Source organism: Callionymus lyra, chromosome 16 (genome assembly GCF_982586985.1).
Source record: "Callionymus lyra chromosome 16, fCalLyr1.hap1.1, whole genome shotgun sequence".
In the NCBI taxonomy this organism is placed as follows: domain Eukaryota; kingdom Metazoa; phylum Chordata; class Actinopteri; order Syngnathiformes; family Callionymidae; genus Callionymus; species Callionymus lyra.
The window spans coordinates 4,887,854-4,903,817 of record NC_141833.1 but is presented as its reverse complement, the minus strand read 5'-3'; the positions used below and the strand labels follow the sequence as shown (position 1 = coordinate 4,903,817).

Below are 15,964 nucleotides of genomic sequence, written 5' to 3'. Positions count from 1 at the left end.
TCTCAGCTTTTAGCATATTTTATGATATTAATATCTTTATTAAATGAGAGTTTTGTGCAAAAAGAATCATGCTGATGAGTATAATAGAGGTCCTAGAACAATTTAAGAGACACTTAAATCAGCACATTAGGTGTCCTTTAAAAATACAAACCAACTTCAGACAACAGAGGAGAACCCATCCATCAATCATCGGTACTCTACCGCGATAATTGTGCAGCTTAAGTTCTCGTTGTGTGAAGCAGATCCTGAAGAATGGTCTGTAGAATGATGACTGACTAAATATGTGAGCTGAAGCAATTTAAGAACCCCAAAGACACAGTCAAACTTTGCACATTCTATGCCCCGAAAACACTTTTCCATGAGTTTTGCATGTTCCACAACTTGTCTATCTGTCTCTGTCTCTACCGAGCTGAGATGCAGACACAGTGAAATAATCGCTGGAGAGCACAGATGATCATGTCGAACTTTGCCAGAAATTAAAAAAAATTAAATCTGGTGAACAAGTTTGTACATTTGCATAAGCCCAAACTTCTTTTCGAAAGAACTCTCCGAATAATATAAGACGGTTATGTAGACATTCTTTTTTTTTTTAAAGTTCCAATAATCACATCATTAACTTTATACCGTTGACGTTAACTTAAATAAGGCGCAAAGTGGCGCAGTGGATAGCGTGATCATCAACGTTTGACTGAGGTTGCGTTATGCATCCACTAGAAAAAGCTGTGCTAAAGGGAATGTCAACAAAACAGTTAGATAAAGTAAAACTTTATTAAGCCTTCAGACAATTTAACTCGTTCAAATGATGATTAAAAGAAAATTGTGAGCTGACAAATGTCAAGTGAGCAGCAAGTTGAGCGCGTGTATGACAGCTAGAGCCCACGTGTATGACTGATTGAACGCACGTGTATGACTGGTTGAGTGCGCAGCAGAGTGATTTTGCTCGAGAAAAGTGTTTTGAGTCTACAACAACCAAGACACACTCGCTCAAAACAGTGGCAGTAATCTCACTCCATAGCCGTCCACCATGATGTGACGTGCGTCGTTAATCCCACTCTGTGATGACGCAAAGACGTAATTCCGCCCATGGCGTGTCGGCTCAGAGTCATGAAAGTGTTTGTAGACAAGTCACCAACCAGGTAACGTTCATATATAAAGGAGCTCCGGATTATAAGGCATATGTCGTTTGTCCACTGCCTCACGCCTGAAGAAAGGCTCCAGCCCCCCTGATATCCCCATAAAGGAATATGTGGCACAGAAAATGAATGAATGATTGTTAACTCAAAAAGCGCTATTGAAAGAATCATGATCCCATGCTGGAAGAATGAGGCGACCATGAGGTGGTTGAACCTTCTTTACCCTTCATATTTGGCTAAGCAGGAAAAGACGCATAAAAAAAACAAAACCCGAGGACTTTGAAAGTGTTATTCAGAATGCATCAATTCATCTACTAAAGTAGACTAAGCACAGCATCATGAGTTCATCCACGAGGCTTTAAAGCACTGAGACAAATCCATCTGAAAGCGCTCGGAATAACGATGAGTTATCTCCCTGCATGTCTGGCATACACAACCAAAACGAGCACCCGACTGCGATTGCAGCGTCAGGATTGTTCTACTACAGCCTTTGACACCAGTTAACCCCCGAGATAAGCAAGCCCACCCCGAGCTTACCACACATTTCATCACGCGGCCTCAGCACAACCTCAACCACCACCTTATTATTGTGTCTGTGATATTTTTAACCCCGCAACGGGGAGAGTCGCCTCACTTTCCTCACCTTACATCACACTCCAAGAATCAATACCCCTTTGCTTCGGCACATGCGACACACTGTAACCTTATTTTACAGCGTGGTGATGACACTTTTATAAAGGTGAGCCCCTTACCTGCTGTTACGTCAGGACTCTGGTTCACCAACATTGTTTGACGACTGAACACGAAAGGGACGCTAAACACAAGTTAAAGTTCAGAAGACGATGCAACCGCATGAATCTGTTTTTTTTACATTTAATTCTCAGACGTCATACTGAGAAGAGCAAGATTGTGTTTGTGTCCGTCCAGCATGTCTCGGAGTGAGTGTGTGACTGTGCATGTGTTACCGTGGTTTAGAGCACTTATTCATTAGTGTGTGTTGTTTGTGGGGACAGTTGTGTTCCCATGCATGATTGTGATTAGTGTGTGTAAATGTAGATGCATGTCCGTGTGAGGAGTAAGTTGTTTGTACATCTATTAAACTCTATGCACATGCTGTAGTTTCATGCGTCTCTTGTGCGAAGGGTCCCTTCTCTGTGTGTAGTATATCACCCTGTTTATGTGGGTTTATGGTTTTGATGTTCTGTTCATGTGTGTTTGACTCTTGATCATTCATTTTAATCCATATATTCGCACCTGGGATTTCTGTTTGTGTGCAAGTATGTTTATGTGGGAATTTGTTTTGGAGAAAGTCTATCCTATGCTGTGCTTCCATTATGATTGTTGTGTTGAGTTTATTTCTATACAAAGCTTTGTGTTTTTAAGGGTAAGGTGAAAACAATGTTGTTTTTTTGTACATTTTTGTGTACATAGATAGGTAGGACTTAATTGATCCATTGAGAAATGTGTGTGTGTTAATTTCAACTATACTGTAATAATCTTTGAATATGTAATTGTGTGTGTTTTTAAATATATATGTCCTTATTTTTTTTATTAGTGTTTGTGTTTGTAGGTTTGGTTTTGTGTGAGGAAGGTGTTTGTGTGCATTTTGTACCAACTATCTGTTCATCGTAAAGGCTATTTTTGTGTGCGAAGGCGAGGTTTGTAGTTAGGTTTATCTTTACCAGGCTTCGCCATAGCAAAGCTCATTATGAGCCGAAGCACTTATTCTTAGAACCAGGGTTACCTGCGAGTAGCCAAAGGGTTTCTTTTTTGCGTGTTGAAGTGTACATGTGTGCAGCTCTTAAAAACCAAGTGCATTAATAGTGTGAAAACAGACAGAAAAATAGTGTTGATACAGTAACCCCCTCCCCCAGAGGGGCCTAAGTGCAAGACAGCGTGTGTGTCACTCAACTTAACAGCATGATGACTTCCAAAAAGATTGTGTCAGTTCTAAGTAAAAAAAAAAAAAGAGGAGAGAAGTGAAAAAAAGAGATGTAAATTTTTAAATAGACCTGCTGGCTCTCTCCACTTCCTATCAAGCTCTCATTGTAATGTCTGCTCTTGTCTTTCTCATTGACTCCACTTGCCATCCCATCTTTTCTGCTGCTTTAGTGACAAGTTGTCACTCAAACAGCAAGAGCGAGAACCGGAATATAGATTTCCTTGCGTGTGTTGGATTCGTTTTTTAAGAATTATAAAAGACCTAGGAAGACTTTAAACAATTCCTCAGTATCATCTTTTGCCTCTGCTCTCTCTCCAATTATATCCGTCTTTGTCCTTTTTTCCCTGTTGCGCTGCTTCCAATTAAACCAGCGTGCCGAGTGAGGAAGCAGGTATGTTGTCTGAGATTCCTCGGAAACTCTTCAGACGATGACTTTTAAAACAACTCAACTGAGCCGGGGAGCGGCGGCCTCATTTTATGTCTCATTAACACTTAGTGTAAACAAAAGCAAAGTGACAGAAGAAGGCGGCGGAAGACGGGAAAGGGCAGCAGCAGTAATTTTCAGTAAGAAGACAAAAGGCGAGCACATTTCAGATTGGATGTCAGGAGTTTCTCCCAGCAATTTGCAAGAGAAAAATTTCCTCAGGATCATATTGACATAAGTCATTTACACGCGTGCGCTTAATTGGTTCGGCTAATGTCACGTTTGGACCATTATGAAGGAGATTTAATGAGCGGGACGAGCCCAGACTACAAAATTCTGAATTAAAAGGCGATTTATCACAGTTGATTACCCATGCCACGACTCAAGGCTGGATCATTATACACAGCCGGAGGTTATTTCACTCCCAGAACTTCACAGTGATGACTCATTGTCAGTCGAGCTAAAAGTTAAAGGTTTCTTGTGATCAGTATAAAAGGTTATGATGATATAAAGAAAGGTGTCCTTATTTAAAGAGCTACCAAGTGAAGCATATTAAATCATGTGACCTTCCTACAGTTCCAAAGTCCAAATTCCCAAAGTTCACAACTGCTGGTTTTGTCCATTGAAAAAAATGCAGTTTGGGGAGTTCATCATTTATGCATTTATTCCACTTTGAGTTAGAGGAAGCAGATGTATCCAACTTTGTCAAGGTTTCTAACATCTTAAAATTCATATATACAGGGTAAGGTATAACTCACTTCATCTGGTTATTTCTCAAAAGAACGGTGTATGTTATTAAAGATTGTGAAGTGAAAAGAAAAAAGGTTCTATATCATGCAAATACAGAGAGTTGAATGAATTGATATTTGAGCCCAGTGAATATTTAAAGCAAGTTTCTTTACATAACATATTCTTCCCCACGCCTGAGTTCTGCTGCCGTTGCCATGACCACGACACCTTTATTGTGATTGGCCGAGGCTGGGAAATGTGATGTCATGACCCCTGACATACAAAACTGCACAATGGAACCTTCTCAGAAATTTGAAATAAAAAATGCATTTCGGTTTGCTGACATAATCCTTGATTTACAGATTTACTATCTTTGGTGGTACGTTTTGAAGGACTTCTCTATGAAATATTAAAAACTTTTAATTTTAGGAATCTCAAACTTGCATGAAGTAGTGATGCCACAAAGGTATTATTTTTCATTAACCAATCAGTAGAGTTGAGTTATTTGCTGCCATTCAAGATTCCTGGTTACAGTCCGTGGTGTCAGATCAGCCTTATTGCTAATTAATTTCCTAGGGTTTCCTATATGCTCATGTTCCATCCTGTATTAGTGCTTTCTCTGGTGAATTTAGATTTGTTTGATTATACCTTCCAATGTACATTCCAGTCCTAGTTTTTGTCAGTTTCGTTTTTTTCTAAGGTGGTGTAGGATTGGGTTGAAGGTCATGTGATTTTTGGTTTAATATATCGTTTGTTTTTTAATTTCCAAATTTCCAGTTTGGTGACGCTTTCCGTTCTTCTATTTGTCAGGTGTTTTGTTTCTTACAATTAACAATGAACATTAACGCCCACCTTGGTCAAGTAAATTCCGGGTTTTCGACTATTATATTACAGTCATGACATGATAGGTACGCTTTGGAACTAACACTTGTGGTTAGGTTTTTTTTAATTGCTGTGGACCTGTTTCATTCCCACCATTCTATCTTTTTGAGCCACACACACAAGAATCCCATACGTTTTTGATATTATGCATAAATATGTGTTTTTACTTTCTTATCTTCCACGACAGGAGTGAGCTTTCAATATCTCACTTTTAAAGTAAATCTTTGGAACTAACCCTCATCTGATACCAGACCATGCAGGTTAATTAAACTGGAAATGGAAGAGAGGCCAAGAAAGTTGGCTCAGACCTAGAAGGATGGAGGAAGAGAGATAAAAGTTGGATGAGCGTGGAGGCTAACTGGAAGATAGATGCCATCTGACAGGGGGAGGCAGCAGAATCTACTGATTACACCACAGTCGGTGATAAACAGCAGCAAGATGCTGACTGATGTACATCTGTCGCTGGATTGAATATCGGCTGGAAGCTTCTGTCCAATAGTGAGGATGAGGGAAGTAAATCCTCCAAGAGGCTGTGATTGAAGGAGTTACAGAGACACTCTGATGACTTAAGCCGAGGGAGTTATCGAGGCTCAATAATATGCAAAATACATGATGATTCATTGGTGTGGACACAAGTTTGCAACACAAGCTCAGCTGCTTGTCGGATTTAAAATCCTTAAGAAACATTTATTTATACTTCTGAACATCATTGCTATCTATTAGCTTGCTGTAGAAGTCTGTGCCAGAACTCAAAACAGGAACTCAAAAACACCCCCAAATATAGTCTTTTCCGTCACACTTTTAACTCTATTTTGCCAATAGAACGCCAATAGATTCCCATAACCTGAGTTTTTGTTTTATATTTTTTCAGTTAATTCCTGTTTGTGCACATTGTTTTCTCTACTATTTGACTTATTGATATAGAAAAGCCACATGTACTATTTTACAGTTTTAGTTCATCAGCCTTTGGATTAATGCCTTTCATTGAACATTTCCTGATATTAGAGACTATGGAATTTTACATTTTACATTGTTTGAGACTGTTTACCCGCCTCAGTTACTAATCTTACCTGAACGTTTTCTGTTTGTAATTAACTAACATTTCTCACCAAATATCTTGAAACCTTTATTTTCCTATGTGGACGGAAATACAGACGGATAGAAATCGAAACAAGAAATAATTATAATAACAATCTGAATTTCAATATATTTTTAGTATTTTTTTCAAGTTAAAAAGATGCTAATATTTAGTTGGTGGCGTTCCAAACTACCATCAGGATCCAATATTATTAAGAAGGGTTAATCCCAGGTTGGTTTCTTCTGAGTCAACAGCATAGAATCAAATCAACAAAACAACTTCCATGTCTTTGGCAAAATGTGTTAATGTTCATTTGATACCGTTTTATTCTAACTAAATATAAGTAATATAATATAATATATATACAGTGTATATATACTGTATATAATATAACTAATAAGGAGGATTGAATTTAATATAGATTTTATTGAAAAATAAAAATATATATTTAACGACGTAAAGTAGCCAGTTTTAAATTACTTCCTGAGGGCCCCATAAAAAAAACTGCAAAAAGGGTCACATGTGGCGCCGGAGCCAAGGTTTAGTCTATATCAAGATTACATTTTTCTTTAAAGAAAGTATTTTGTCGAAAACGTGGCAAAAACAAGTTTATGCAACTCAACCTGTGCTTTAAAAAATGGCCAAGAAATCTTTGATGAGTTAATCCTCTGATAGGAGAGGAACACCGAGGCTGCAGAGGAGTTTATAGAGAGCCACAACAAATATCCTGTATTTTCCAAACCTGTAACTTAAATGCAAGCCTTTGGGGAGGGCGGCCGAGTGCTTCTGTTGAGGCGAGCGGGTACAACAACACAACAAGGCTGCTGCTGGTAAAAACCACAAGGCTACATTTTGATAAGACCCGAGAGTTTCTGTACTCGCACAGGACCACCAATCCCCTCGTAAAACAACAAAATCTGACAGCTGGAGTCTCCGCTGACCTTTTACGCTCCGGGATTTCAACAGCACTTGAACTTGAAATGCAACAGCAATGACAGAGGACTCTTTCACACACACATGTGCAACCGTTCATGTCGACTGAAGCTCAGCGGTTTAATAAGATCAGAACGTTCATCTGCTTTTAAGGGAACATTCCTGCCACGGAGTCTGATTGAGACCAAATCAGAGAAACATGACAAAGACCAATCTATTCAATCCTGTTTTCCTCTCACACTCTGTTCCCACTGTGACATGTTCAAGTGAAGTGGAACACGCAGAAGAAAAAAAACAAGCTGTTAAAGGAAGAAGAAAAAAAAAAAAGAAGCCTGTGAGTTGAACACACTTTCAATTAGGATGTTTAATGAACAGCTTAGGGTGATGCCTCTGATGTCAGGAGATCCGAGCTGCCCCCTGCTGGGAGGAGTCAGAATCTGTCTCACACATGGAAGCATCTGTTGGGAGGAGCTCATCTGACAACACTTCCCTAAGGATGTGGAGATAATTCCGAACCTCTGCAGCAGAGATTATGATTAGGAAGCAAGAATATTGCTTCTTCCATTGATGGCACTTGACTGAACACAACTGAACTTGAAGAACAATATAGACCTCTGTGGTTTGATTTATTTGAAGAAACATTTTATAAATGTCTGGTTGATATAAGAGAAGAGTCCGTGGGTGGATGAGAGGTCGATAGCTCTCCAGAATGGTTTTGAAGTTGAGGGTGTAGATAAAAACAGCTATCATCATCTCTTCAATAGCTAAAGAGGTTTAAGATTCCAGTGTCCCGTTCTCTGCTACAACATACTTTCAGCTGGCAACAACAAGACTGCGGCACCAACCTGATGCAAGTCTAGAGTCAGGAGAGTCTCACTCAATCCCAAGCATTTACCTCCTTTTGCCTTCTTGGTGGCGCTACAGAGTATTCTCACAATTTTGAGTAGAAAATATCCAATAATTTTACTTTATATGTCTAGAGTCTGGGCCACATGGAGGCGCAGTGGTTAGCACCTCACAGCAAGAAGGTTGCTGGTTTGCTTCCAGGTCATGAGGGAACCAAATTGTGATTTTCTGTTTAGAGTTTGTTACTCAAGGCACTGGTTTTCTTCCAAAAAATACTGAGGTTGATTAAAGACTCGGGGAAATTGTCCATAGGAGTGTGTGTGAATGGTTGTGAGTCTTGTCTTTGTGTGCCCAAGATAGACTGGCGTCCTATACCAGTGTCCACCACATTGTCCGAAGAAGATGGCACAAGGCTCTAGCCCCGCCACAACCTCCATAAGGGATTAAGTGGCACCGAAAAGAAACGAGTGAATGATTGACTTGAGTCGAGGCACAGTAATCCACTTAAAATGTTTTCTTACAGTAATTTTCTATTGTTAAAAGATAAGTATTCATGTAATTGTTGGGTGTTTAAAATCCAGATGTGTTCTCCAGAAATGTCCAATGTAACAGATCCCTTGGACTAAAATCGTTTAGCTGTGCAAATTGAGGGAACAAAAGGTATAATTACAAAACTGTCCATTACGTTAATTATGAATTTGGTTACGATATTTTATTCTTGGAGGCTCAATATTTCTTAAGGATCCCTGCGTTTGTCCTCCTCTACCAAGACTCTTTCACTGAAACCTCTTAATTATGGTTGTCATCCTTAGGCAATGTTCCTTAACTTATATTAAACACAGGCATCATTCTATTCTGTTGAAGCTTTATGAAGAAGTTTCATGTTGTTTAGAGGTCAGTAGGTGGCGCCATCACTTTAAAAATGATGTGATGTTTCATTAGAACGGTTGTTCAAAACAAAAATAAGTAGTTCAGAGACCGCCATCTAGTGGACTCTGAAAATGATGAAACCATTCATGAAGCTTCATCATTACTTTCTAGGTCATCAAATTAACTTAATTAAATTCTGGAGGTACCATTTGCGAGAATTAGAAAAGAAACATCTAAATACTATATTAAATCATAATATAATTTAGCTTGAAACATAAGCTTAAATTAGTTTGGTGCAGACATGGACAAAACAACAAGAGTAAAGAAGCTTCATTAAATTTTCATTAATCATTTTGTTCAATAAAAATACAAAAATAGATTTGTTCCATTTCCAGGAGTATCCGAGACTTCCTTGACACGACAGTATCTCCCTCTCAGCCTAACTCTTGTCTCCAATCATTGCTATAGAATGTTTGGAGCCTCGTTTATGTGTTTCTGCAGCGAACATGTGGCCCGGGTTTGGTTCCCTTCCCTGTAATCCATCCTCGCTGCGAGTGCAGGACAGGTAGCTCTGGTAATTCTTCAGGGACTTGAACTCCTCTGCTGACTGAAACTTTTTCTATTCCTTGTATAGAAAAAAAAAAAAAGTTTGCTGTGCTGCGGGCGAACTGAAGTGGAACACATCATCAACTCTTGACTTTATCTCACGCTGCCTGTAAAAGAGCATCTCAGTTCAGCTGAGAATCAGACTGAATGTAATAATATTCAATTGTCATCGTCATTTAAACACTTGACATTGAGCAGATGATTCTTATTTAACTACAGTTTCACATCTAAGGATTTGAATCTTATGAATTTAACTTTTCATTAAAACCTCAAAGCAATAGTGCATCTTAGATTTGAGGTAAGATTATGAATTTTATGGTTGATTATCAAAAACTTATGGAGAAGTTGCCTCTCCCTTACTGATACTTCACTCTCTCATATGCATTTTATTTTTTTCATCATAAAGTTGGAAAATTATATTGAGTTAGCTCCTAGTAAGTTTCCGCAGATTCGTGCCACAGTTGCAGTGTCTCTTACTCTGGTTTCTCAAACATTGCGACGTGAGAATTAACATTTTATAACTATGACAAATGGTACTAATTATGCAAAACTCTTCTAAATTCTGGGGAAAGAGATATTCCGCCACCCGCTTTGTGACTGCTTCATCAAAGAGTTGCTTGGAAACCCTGGTAATTTAATGAAGATACGCCAGAGCATGGCTGACATCTGTCTCTCACGTTTTCAGCGCCAGGACAGGCCAGAAAAAAAAAATGTGGATGGATGAATTAATAGCTGAACAGGATAGAGGATGGATGTGTGGACAGACGGTTGGATGAACGGATTGACGGAACGATGTATGGAAGGTTGGAGGATGAATGGATGGATGGATGGATGGATGGATGGATGGGTTGATGAAGGCTCATGATGCATAGTGAAAGAATTGGTTATCTCAGCGGTTCAGTGGAAAAATGGAATGTATGGATGGATGCACAGAGAGATGAATGGATGGATGGATGAACAAACAGTTGGATGGAGGATTAATGGACATTTAAATGGATAGACAGATTGATGGAGGGAGGGATTGATGGATGGATGAAAGGAGGGAGAATGTATGGATGGATAGTAGATTAATTGGTTAACAGACGGTTGGATAAATGGAAAAATGGATGTAGGGATGTGTGCATGGACAGATGGATAAATAAATGGATGGATCAACAGATGGATGGATGGAAGCTTGAATAGATGAATGAAGGATTGATGGATATAAAGATGGATGGACAGACTGACGGAACCACATATGGAAGGATGGCAGATAGATGACAGATGGATGACAGATGAATAGGCGATAGGAAAGACTGCTGGAAAGGGGGATGGATAGACCCATGGGTGGAAAGATGGATAGTAAGAAGACAGATACAGCTACAATATATATGAAGAGTAAGTCGAGACGGATTGATTCTTAGAAACCGAGACAATTCGCACAGATTTATCGCTCATATTTTCAGAAGCCTGACAAGTACTCACCAGTTATGTATTAAAAATTGTGTCCATCTGCGAAAATGCAACCACGGCAACAAGATTGTGGGAGAAACGGCTTGTTGTTGTCTGACAAATTTACATCCTCCTTTGACTAACGCTGTAATTGCAGCAAAGGGATGAAGAAAAACACTAAGCTCAAATAGAATGTAGACATCAACAAGCTTTTTTCATTTTCTTAATATCTAATATATCTCAATACTTTGGGTTTGGATTGATCGTTGTTTTTTAGATCACACTTTAAATTCACTGTGAAATCTATATGTATAAAAAGAAGCAGGGAAATCTATTCTTTAAGAGATTCTGAGACACTTCTTTGTCAGTATCCAAGACATCTATTCCTTAAAACTTCATCAGTATTTTGGTCTAAAGGTATAAAATGTCAGTCAAGTTGTGAAACTGCCAAAACAACCAAACAAAAACAGACACCAGAAGGAGAGTGCATGTGCATGTTCAAAGAATATATGCAGTATTACTTCAACTGTAAACACCACGTTTCTGTACACACACCACATGACACATAAAAAAATCCATAAACAGCTTGAGTAGATGTCATGAAATCAAAGCATCATTGAAGGCATTACACTGCTAAATATTCACCATTCAAAGCCTGAATCCACGATCAAGAGAAGCGGCGCTAAAAGCTAACACATCAACTCACTTAGAGACGTATTATCTTCTGTCCCATAATTCCGCCTCATCAGCTTTTTATCAACTCAAAACCACTTAATGTAATGATGCATCAGGCAAGATGAAAACTACCCAAACCGTTTTTTACACGCTTCTTTAGAAAACCCCAGAGGAGCCGACTTTGTTTCTGATTTACCAAATCTAAACTCCTCTTGCTTTTGGGAACAATTTGACGCTGTAGCAATTCACCCTTCGTCAAAGTGAAAGACCTTGCACGCGGATATTTTGGGGGAGTCAATAAAACCAGAGCGTCCCCGAAGGGCAGCAAGCTTCCTGCTCGACCTGGAGGAGGAGGTGAGGAAACTCTGAAAGGAGATTAAGGAAATGAAAACGTACGTGTTTGGAGATTAGTGATGACGGTGCCGCTGGTGAGGGGTCCTTTGGAGGCGTAGAGGGCCACGGAATAAGCGGTGCTAGGCAGCAGGTTGGAAAGCTGGTGCTCTTGTTTGCTTCCTTCCACCAGGAACGTATCTGCCATCACTGGAAACACACACATCATCATTTTAAGTATGGCATTCACTAAAAAAATAGACTTAATTTATTATAAATATAAATAAAGCTTTCCTAGCTTAACGCCATTTCAAGCTTGTTAATATGTTTTGCTTTTATTTTGCAGAATGACAACTCAGATGACAACTATTCTTTGAAACGTAACAGACTCTCATGAACTTTTTTGAAACATTTTTTGCTTAAGTTTGCTTATTGATTACCAGAAAAGAAGCAGAAAAACAATTTTAATGTCAAGGATTTATGTCAGCCAGAAAAGGAAAACATACCTTATCAACTTCATTCATTCCAAATACTCTGCGTCATTTAGTGCTTGGTTCTTAACCCTTGGGTGTCTCTGGGTCAAGGTGACCCGGTGGCCCGGAAACACACACGTTTGAGGTATCCCTTGGTTTGTCTCTGGGTCAAGGTAAAGGGATACCACAAACACATTTGTATACAGGCCAGTGGGTCACCTTGACCGAGAGAAAACACAAGGGTTAAGTATCTTGTCTCCTGTTGCATTAACCCAACTGGTCATGGCTTTATTTTTTGTGTTGTCGCTGTTGCATTTTTTGTGAACTTTATAAGCCAACGTAAATGTACAGTATTTTTGAAAACGACCTCGCAAGTTTACACTAAGCTGCCTTGGTATGTCCTTTTCAGATAGAATAGTAATTTGTCATCTTGTGACAGACTATTTTTCAGGATCATAGACATGGACTGTGACAACAGTACGTTAGTAAATGCATTGTTGTTAAGAGAGAATTTAGGAATGAATAGTAGTGATGATCTGATGAAGCTTCAAGAAGCAGTGTCAATATTTTCAGAGTCCCCAAGATGGCGGTCTCTGCACTATTTTCCTTTGTTTTGAACAATTTTCTAATGAAACATCACATCATTTTTAAACTGACGGCGCCGCGTACTGACCTCTAAACATCATGACACTGCTTCATGAAGCTTCATCAGACCATTACTAATTTCAGCCCCTTTGGCTGTACAAACCCTTAACAGAACCCAAACAGACTGGCTAGCGGAAAAAAACAACACAAAAACAGGTTTAAAAACGTGTTTAAAAACGTGTTTCTTTAACGTGGTCTTTAAAGATAGAATGTCTATAAAAAAAAAAAATTCAATCCAGTGTTGAACCATTTGTCCTGTTAAGATCTAAACATGGCACATTCACATGTTATCTTGTCACAGACTTAAGTACTGTACAGCTCTTCAGTTGTTTATGGAATTAATTTTGGCCAGAAATGAACTCCTCATGTCGACCTACCTTAACCATCTTCTAAAATTGATGTTTTATTTAGTGATGCAGAGCAGAGCCGACTGAAATATGAAGTCGGTTGACCTCACTTTAATACACTGATACTCCAGGGAATGTAATCACGACTTATAGTGCGCTCTTCTAAACCCTGGCTGGTGTTGGATTCCAAAGATGTGTCCAGCATTAAGATACCATATCTGAAATCATCTGGCGGAGATCCAGCGTGTAATTTGCGCATTGGCACTGAGAGCCGAGTGCAAATGTTTTTTGTCCAGATTAGATGAGTGGAAACATATTAGAAAGAAGAGCATGTCGCTATTTTGGTGCAGAATTAATGCTGTTACTACACCTTTCTTTTGTATCTGTATCTCCAAATAATGACATTAAAGACTATATTTTCTTTCTTTTAAAAGGACAGATGAAAAGAGCGATTTTAAAACAAAGGAATCAAACTCAAGGACAATGTGGGCGCATTATGAACTTGCATCTACATGGTCGAAAAACAAAAACAAGTATATAATACAAACTATAATGATGTTAAGACTATTTAACAACAACGACAATTCTTCTTGTAAAGTAAGTAAACACGAAAACAGGAAGTTATTTCCCCCCTGTGCCTCGTTTGCCCTCCATTTTCACACACTCATTCCAACAACCTAACATAATTAAGTTTAATACCCTTTTAAATAAGAGTTCTTTTATTGTTGTTTATGAATGTAATATTATTAAACCAATGAAATAACACACTGATTTTTTTGTGTTACTCTGAAACTCTGTAAATGTGTTCTCATAAAATATTAACAGATATAGTTTAGTAGCAGATTAAATATTAAAGAACTTTCTGCTTTACAGATAAAATACCCTTAAATCAAGGTATCGTTGCCAGGTGTTGCAGCATAAAGCTGTTGGAGAAGTTCTTCTGTAGGGCGTTAAGAGAGAACCAAGGTTTACAGTAGCTTGAAAAAGTATTCATACTGCTCCAACTCTTCTACATTTCATCACGTTTTATGTGAGCGATATTTGTGTGAGGATCAGCATGTAAAGGCTTTTAACCGCCTTTCTAAGTGAAACTAATAACCTTCAGAAGTTGTTGACGGTTGTAAAATAATCCAATGTGAATTTAAGATTTACTAGAGTCCTCATGTGTGTAATCTTAGATTAAGTGGAGATATGTTTTGGGGTACAAAGGATTGTTTAGAGATTATTAGAGAGAAAACACCAAAGAAGATGACAAACGGATGAGGGATAACAGAACTTTTTAGGATTTGCACCGACAGCCGACCATTAGCGGACTCTGCAGGCTTTAACAAGGTGAGATATTATTCATATTTTGGTGTTATTATTATTATTTTTTTTAATATTTGCTTATTTTGCTGTATTCTCACTTTTATATAATTTGGAATTCAATGAGATATCATTGAATACCTTGCCCCTTAATCTTATTTCAGAATAGAATAGGCTGCTGAAAAAAGATCTCTAATATAAAGTAATTTAAAAAAGAATATTGAACAAAAATATTTGAACCAATTCATTAGATTAAAAGCAGGTTAAAAAACAGATCATTAAACTCATTAGACCTTCAGGAGTCAACAAGTTCAGTCAGTCATTTTGTCCACATGTACACTCTTTCTGGAACATAAACCAGCAAGAAACCCCTACATAGTCCCCCCTCTGTGGGTTAATGTCCCCCACAATGACCTGCTTTTCTATAGTAATAGAATGAGTGATTTTTATGTTTAACTGATACATATTAAGATGTGTAACTGTAACGTCGTGTAGATAAATGACAGAGGGTTATTACTCGACGCAGAAAAGTTAGTGTTGTTGCTTCCTGAAGCTTCCAAAGACCAACAGATCATCCGTGATCAACGGCTGAACGATTTAAATGTGTATCTTATAATTTGTTGTGATTAATATTTGAAGATAAACCAACCGCCGTAACAGTAACAATGTCTCTGTAAATGTGTAAAAAACGTTGAAATACTCAAATAACAGGTGATGAATAGTTGAGTTTGTAGTAAACTCTAGTGAATCATTTGGCTCGGAAAAGTTGTCTAGAGCACAAAACAAAACTCAAATCCTGATGATATGTTTTTTAAATTACTGATAATCTCTCAGCATGAATGTATATTATTCAGTGCTAGGACACGAGAGATTAAAGCAGATCTAACGATTAAGTTTGCAGGGTTAAAGTTTATAAACATTGATCTTCCTATTCTGTTTATACTTGAGACGCCCCATTCATAAATGCTTATGCAAGACAAAAGGAATATTTGATGTCATTCGTTTTTATATCTGAATTTATTGGATTAAAGGGTTTTAAAAGAGCGGCCGGTCATATTGGCCGACAGTAAAACTTTTAGCATGAATTGTAAAAAGTGAGATAGTACCATTAGGATGTTCCTCGACACATGTTTGAGCCAGTTGTTTTTATTCAGTTCTATAACGGAAGATTAAATCACGCGACACGATTCGACATAAAGTTTTGATTTCTAATCATGAGATATTTTCTGAGTGATCTATATCCCCTTGGAGGAAAAGGGCTCGGCCAATTTCCACTTTCTGTAGTTCAGAGAGCAGATCATAAAAGGAACCAGCT

The 15,964-nt window shown here is 38.3% G+C and overlaps 1 protein-coding gene across 2 annotated transcripts in view; it reads right to left on the bottom strand.

Annotated features, from left to right (window-relative positions):
- The window catches only part of tnr (tenascin R (restrictin, janusin)), a 95,800-nt gene that overhangs the window by 26,985 nt on the left and 52,851 nt on the right, over nt 1–15,964 (bottom strand). For both annotated transcript variants that reach the window (XM_087810789.1, XM_087810790.1), the window contains exon 19: nt 11,946–12,089. In XM_087810789.1, the coding sequence (XP_087666915.1) occupies nt 11,946–12,089 (144 nt within the window). The remainder of the gene's footprint in view (nt 1–11,945; nt 12,090–15,964) is intronic.